The following is a 6,854-nucleotide window of genomic DNA, read 5'->3' as shown; positions in this document are numbered from 1 at the left end:
AATTGCAGTTCTTCAGAAGTACCTTAAAAAGTCTTGTTAGCTACTTTTTTAGACATGGAAGAGAAACCTGTGGGTGACAGAGCCTTTTGTTGAGTCTCTCCTCTAGCAGGGGTTTTGACTTCTCTTTTGTCTCCCAAGTTCAGGCCTGGTGTGGCTGGTGTGCTACATGCAGGACTTGCCCATCCATTGGGATAAGCTGCATAAACCAAGGGAGGCATTCTCTTTAGCCCCTACCCCAATCTCTGAGAAGGACCCTCCTGGAAGTGCTCTGGAGGTCATGTTCTTGTCAGACTCCCAGGGAAGAGACTTTCCTGGAGCTCTGAGAGAGACTTCTCTGAAATAGTAATGGAGCACCATTTTACATCCATGTCCCTGTGGTGTTTCAGGACTTTCTAAAACATGCCTGAGGATAGACAAAGTTTCCTGGCCAAAAAGAAATTTTGGTTTTGGTTTTGGTTTTACACCTTGTCTTCCAGACTGGGCATCGAAATCAGCCAAGCTGAACACAACAGTTCTGTTTTAGCAGTCTCTGAGGAAAAGGCAGCTTGGTCTCCAAGGGTCAAGCCTTCCTGATGTCAGTGGGAATGGTCTGTGGTAGAACCTTGGGGAATTCAGGAGAACTCTCCCTTGAAAACAACTTTTTGCTGAAATTTGTGGACAAGTCTTTGACTGGGGACTGAGCAATTGGCTCCTCTGCAAAGGATAGTTTCCATGTTCATCACAGCTAGGTGCTGGAACTGCTGGCATCTTGTGCTGGCACCATAATGAACCTTCCCCACTTAAAGACAGAGAGGTGCAGGGTAGGTGTTAATTAGCCAGAGATCACAGTATGGTGTTTGATTGTCAGATGTTCATCTCCTCCAATCTATCCCTCTGAAGGGAAAGCTAACAAAAGAGGTGGCTTAAGTGGGTGCAAGGTCCTTCTCTCACTGATCGCCCTCTCCAACTGGCAAAATGCCATCAGCCCTCACTGAAGCCCAAGCAGCAGCAGTCACCCAAAGACAGCTGTTGTCCCACCTCAGGGTGCAGCTAGCGTAGAACTGGACTCCCTGCCTGGAAGCCTTGACAAGATTCCTGAAGGCACAGCAACAGGTAAACAAGAATGATCCTGAAGACAAGAGTGACACCCCATGGAAAACCTCAGGTATTCATGGTAACAAACAAGCACTTAGAGAATCAAGCTGCAGGCTGTGTGTGATAAAGCACATTTAAAGCTCTACATAGACTCATGGTATTACATAGAATGTTAAAGTTTGGAAGGGACCTTCAGGATCATCTAGTCCAAACATCCCCCTGCCATGGGCAGGGACACATCCCACTAGACTGGGTTGCTCAAGACCTTATCCAGCCTGGGGGCATCCACAACCTCCCTGGGCAACCTGCTCCAACATCTCATCACCTCCACAGTGAAGAACTTCTTCCCAATAACTAAGCTACACTTTTTTTTCAGTTTGTCTCCGTTATTCTCTAGGACTGAACAGCCCCGACTTTCTTAGCCTGTCTTTGTAGGGGAAGTTCTTCAGTCCCTTTATAAACTTCACGGCCCTTTTCTGGACTTGCTCCAACAAGTCCACGTCCTTCCTGTAGTGGAATCCAGAGTAGGATGCAGGGTTCCAGGTGGGGGTCTCACCAGAGCAGAGCAGAGGGGCAGAATTCCCTCCCTCGCCCTGCTGCCCACACTGCTTTGGATGCAGACCAGGATGCGGTTGCCTTTCTGGGCTGGGAGTGCACGCTCCTCTTTGGCAAGCTGAGATCAATAAATTGGTTTACACGTAGCCAGCGGACACAGCTCCTACCCTGTCCCTACGCTTTTCCGGGGAAGGAGGGCGGTTCCGCTCCGACAGCGCGGCCTCCCCGGCCTGGCACAGGGAGCGCGGGCGTGGCGGTGCGCACCGCCCCCGTGTGGGGCGCGGGAGAGCCGCAGCCGCCGCCGCCCGCCCCGCGGGACCGCCGGGGGGAGAGTCCCGGCACCCGGCGGCGCCGGGACAGCGGCCACAGCGCTGCCACTCGTGAGCAGCGCGGCAGGCAAGAGGCCCCCACCTCGGCCGCGGGGCTCCGGGGGGCGGGGGCCCCTCGGCCCCTGGGCGTGCCCTGGCGCGTCGGCAGCGGGCGGCGGGGGGGCCCCGCTCCCCGGCCCCGCGGCCCACGCGGCGCCATGGGGCCGCTGCTGTGGCTGCTGCTGGTGCCGCTGGGCGCGGGCTCCGCGGCGTACGAGGTGTACGTGGATGCCCGGCGAGCCGAGCGGCCCCTGCAGCACTTTTGGAAGAGCACTGGCTTCTGGTAAGCGCGCACCGCCCGGTCCCGGGCCCCCAGCCGCTGGGCTGAGGCTCTTCGGCCCTCACCTCGGCTGCGTCCCGCCCTCTCGATCCCCAGGGCGTGCGGGCGCTGCCTTCCCGGAGGAACCGAGGTTCTCCCGGGCTTGCTGCTATGGGGTCAGAGAACCCTCGCTGCCCCTTGCTGCTTAGCCTGGTGTTGGACCAGCTCCACAGTGTAGGGTGGGATGTGGGATGTGGTCAGTTAATATGAACTGGCCAAAATAGGCCTAGTCGACATTCCTTCCCCTTCTCTGACTTGCTTCCTTGCCCCTTCGAACATACAAAGTCCATCTTCTTTCCCAGCACAGTACATATGTTCATACTCAGAACTAATTTCCCTGTACTTTTCAGTGTTTCCATTGCCAAGGCCCCTAAAGGGCCCCAGGAAAAAGTTCTGATAGTTCTAGCACTACCAAACAAAAGACTGATAGTTTTAGGAATTTGTTCTTCTTGACAGACGTTTTCCAGATGCACCACCGGATGCAGCCAGTGGGTCAAGTTGACCCAAGTTTGAGGGAAGGCAGTGACCATGCAGAAATCCCTGTATTCTGGTCATGCCTTCCTGGAGAAAGTCTGGTCTTGCTCAGCTAACTGGGGTTGGAAGAGCCTTTAAGTTTTGTGAGACTACTGAAAGCTTTTAGCAGGCATGAAAGCAAGAGATAGTATATTCCACTGCCATGCTTGTATCTTACTTTAAAGTGATTATGATCTCCTTAATTTAGGCATATAGTGGGTTAAATAACACTTACATGGAAAAGAATTGCAATAGGGATGGAATGAGCATGTGCTTTGGAAACAGGAATGTGTGCACTTTTTTTGTATAATGCATAAAAGTCCCCTAAAAAAAAACTTCCAAGATTTTTCTTTTGTTTTCTTGGGGAGGAGGTGGGGAACAAAACAGGATCTAAAATACATTCTGATGAAGAGAAATGTTTGGGCTTTCAGGTTTGTTTTTGGTTTTTTTTGTTTGTGTTTTTCTTTGGGTTTTTTGTCTTGTTTGTTTTTGTTTTGTTTTAAATTTTTCTTGCAATATTAGGAAACATTAATGAAAATCTTCCTTAAATAAAGTCCATAAAAAGAGTTTAGCCCATTTAAACTGCAGCCTGTGAAGCAGTCCTAGTTTTAATTGTGTGACAAACTTTGGAAAGCTGCAAACATGAAAGATGTGCAAAGGAAAGACAGAGGAACAGAAGCAGAGGCTATCCATGGGTCAGCAGTTACCTGGCCATCACTAGTATTTCTGAAAATCCCTTGAAAGCTCATGCAGTGGCACAACTGCGTTACAGCTGCTAAAGCTTCTTTTCTGGGAAAGTGCCTAGCTGTGGATCAGCAGCTGAGAAAAGCTGGGACAAGGCTTGAAGTTCTCTTGGATGGGCACTTTGCACTCAGAACAGGAAAGGATGGATACTGATAACACCACTAACAAAACCCAGTGTTCTGTCAGCTTTCTTTTGTATCCCATCATGGTTTCTGTAAGATTTCTCTTAGAAGGTGTGAATTTCAGAGTATTTATTCAGTGTGGACTAAGGAAAAATAATTGTCTTTGCCACTGTTGAATGGAAGCCAGTTTGAATTTCAGAGTAATAGTAAAGCACTCTATCAGATCTGATTGTTACCATTGTCCTTATTCACTGGCACAATTAAAAAAACCCAAATGGCTGATGCATTTTTAGTAAGAGTGTAGCTGGTAATTTCTCAATATCACTTGAATGACTTGAATCTGTTTTATGGAGATGGTTTTCAAGTGCCTTGCATGCTGGTGAAACTGCAGAGAGGGGCTCACATATATCGGCCAGTTTGTAATAGGCGTTACGAAGTGGTTTGTGGAAAGACTTGAACTTTCAGGTAAGGATGCAGGAGATGGGGTAATAGATAGGCAGTCTCGGTTGTGTCAAGTTCTTGTCCAGGTGGGGTCAGGTGTTTCTCCCTTTGTAGACAGATGGTTATACGGTAGCAGATTCACTGGGTAGGGCCCTTGGTGGCAGGATGATTATATGGATGGGTACGGAGTAAACAAGGATGACATAAATTACTCCTCCCAGCAGAGGAACAGTCAGCAAAAATCTGGCCAACATCATAGGAACCAGACTACAACAGGCAAGGCATAGACTAGAACAGTTTTTAACAGTTTGTATATAGTGTGTAGTTAGAGCACAAGTCATCTCTTGCTGCAGTGTAAAGACATATGGATGTATTTTACTAAGCCTGAGGGACAGTGTTGTTTTATCCTTCTTGTCATACAAATGGTTTATCATTCAGAATGTGCTTGATACGAGGAGGCTTAATCCAAGTCCTTAAGGATACCCAGACCCAGTGAACTGTGCAGCATTCCAGGTTGCTGACTTGTGAAGGGTGGAATTGAAATCTCCATCTTGCAGTATTTTTCTGTGGAGATAGGGACGACAGAATTTTGCCACAGTGTAATGTTAATTTCAGTGGAATAAGTAGACATCAAAGTCGATATGATTGTTGCTGTATAGCCATGAGCCTGTTAAACTGCTTGCAGAATCAAGCATAGAAACCTCAAACTGCACATTCCTTTGCTTTCTAATGCATAAGAGCTAGCTGAACATGGCTGAAGAATGTGAAGGCTCTAATTCTGCTTCTAAAAAGTGTAGTAGCTTCCGCAGCAGAGAAAGAATTGGTGTCATTACATGAACTTCATGTAATGCAGGAAGGTCAAGCCCACCTTCTTCTTACTGCAGATGTCATCAAGTCTGACTTCCACTGTAAAGCCTGAAAGACAGTGAACTCCTTTATGATTGGTTACTCAGAGACAAGGCATTTGTCACTATTAGGTTTCATCTGGCCACTGTTAGCTAAGATCATTGTCTGTGCAGCAGTGACTGCTGACAAGGTTTTCCTTTGAGCGTAGCACTGAGGTGCACCCAGGTCTACTTTGCCAAACAACAATGTATAGCCAGTTGGCCTCAAATAATCTGCAATTCCATTTTGCTTTCATCTCATGTTAGGCAGTGCTCCTCATGCCATGTAGGAACATGTGGTGGTGTATGGCTGTAACAGGAATATTTGCATGCCCAGAGGAGCTGTTACTTAATATTTCAATGTGTTTCTTTTCTGTCCATGTTTTCCTGAAGCCCTCCTTTACCTCACAGCCGTGCTGACCTGTTTGACCTGAGCAAAGATCAAGAGCTGAACCTTGCCTACATTTCTTCTGTTCCACATGGCGGCATTGAACAAGTTCGGATTCACTGGTTACTGGAATTAGTTGCTCTTAGGTAAGCAAACACCTCAAGTTGAGGTCTAGGAAAACGTGACACATTAAAGGGTCCAACAGGTGCTCACTTTGGTGTTTATCTTAGCTGAATTGCAAGCTGGGCATATCTTTGCTCCTGTAGAAGTCAGCTAAGTTCCAACAGATGGGAATCATGCTGGAATTTTAAGAGATGAAGAAAGACACTGTTTCTACTGAGAAGCTGAGGGACTTGAAAGATGGCTTACTTTTTAGTTCTTTAATGTAGGAAACATGATACAGAAAAAAAAGTCCAACAAAGGTAGACACAAGCCTGATTTACTGAGAGGTCCAAATGAAAGCTGCCACTACTCCTTCTGCCTATATTAGGAATTACTTTTTGCTTCCTGAAGCCTCCTGTGCACTGTATTAATTGACAGGTAGTGAGAGTTAAAACAGGGTGAATTCAGGTAATACCAGTTAATACCCTGTTCCAAAAGGTTTCATATACAAAAACCTTTAGTTTTAGGAAAATACATGTCAGAGTTTAGGAGAAAACTTAGAATTCATTGCCTTTCAAGTTCCTTTTAACTCATCTTGAACACACTGTTACTGTTATTCAGTGGAAACAGCTGAATAGCCAGATGCCTAGAGCAGGAGCAATTGGTCTATGAAGAAAGACAAACCATAAAAACCCCATGAAAAATTGTAATAGCTCTTAAAAGTTCTGCCTGGCTTAGGCTCTTGCTGAACTGAGCATATTTACAATCCACATCATTGTTGCATCTACTATCCCAGGCACAGAAGAATGGGAATTTACCACTGTGGGGAAGCAATAGGGAAGGAGAGCTCAGGCTCTGAAAATGGCGTGTGAGCAGAGGAGTAGGGAATTTCATAATGTGCATTAAGAACAGAACTTTTCTTTCCCAGTATTAAGATATGCTTGTGTGTGTCAGTTTTTTAGGAAGGTGGTCATAAGTCCTGCACACAGTTAAGTACTGCATCAGTACTCTAGGATGGCCTCTGATAGTCCATCTGTGAATAAAGCAGGTAACAGAGCTCCTCACTCTCATCTTTCCCTGTGGAAGTTTCCATTTAACACCCTTTCCTGTGTGTGTTTCCCTCTCTTACTGGGCTGTGGAATATGTACTCTTGGAGTGAACCAGTGTCAGGGACAACTGTCACTGGTCACCACTTCCGGAGTCCCTGTCTTAGAGATTTCTCCTGGGAGATGTATTGAGTCTTCCAGATTTCTGTAACCAACTCACTTAGGAAAAATCAGTAAGTACCTTTGGAAAGAAAGCAGCCACACCTACACTTGGAGCCCAGAATCCCCTCTGGCAGCC

The 6,854-nt window shown here is 46.9% G+C and overlaps 1 protein-coding gene across 1 annotated transcript in view; it reads left to right on the top strand.

Moving 5' to 3' along the window:
* The first annotated feature begins 2,139 nt into the window (after positions 1–2,139).
* IDUA (alpha-L-iduronidase) overlaps positions 2,140–6,854 on the top strand; it is a 45,529-nt gene continuing 40,814 nt past the window's right edge. Inside the window, exons 1-2 of the mRNA XM_005530915.3 lie at positions 2,140–2,280; positions 5,414–5,554. Coding sequence (XP_005530972.2) covers positions 2,156–2,280; positions 5,414–5,554 — 266 coding nt within the window. The 5' untranslated portion in view covers positions 2,140–2,155. The remainder of the gene's footprint in view (positions 2,281–5,413; positions 5,555–6,854) is intronic.

Source organism: Pseudopodoces humilis, chromosome 4, assembly GCF_049639895.1.
Source record: "Pseudopodoces humilis isolate 2021_Gansu_Grassland_sample_001 chromosome 4, ASM4963989v1, whole genome shotgun sequence".
Taxonomy (NCBI): Eukaryota; Metazoa; Chordata; class Aves; order Passeriformes; family Paridae; genus Pseudopodoces; species Pseudopodoces humilis.
This window is presented reverse-complemented; position numbering and strand designations above follow the sequence as displayed.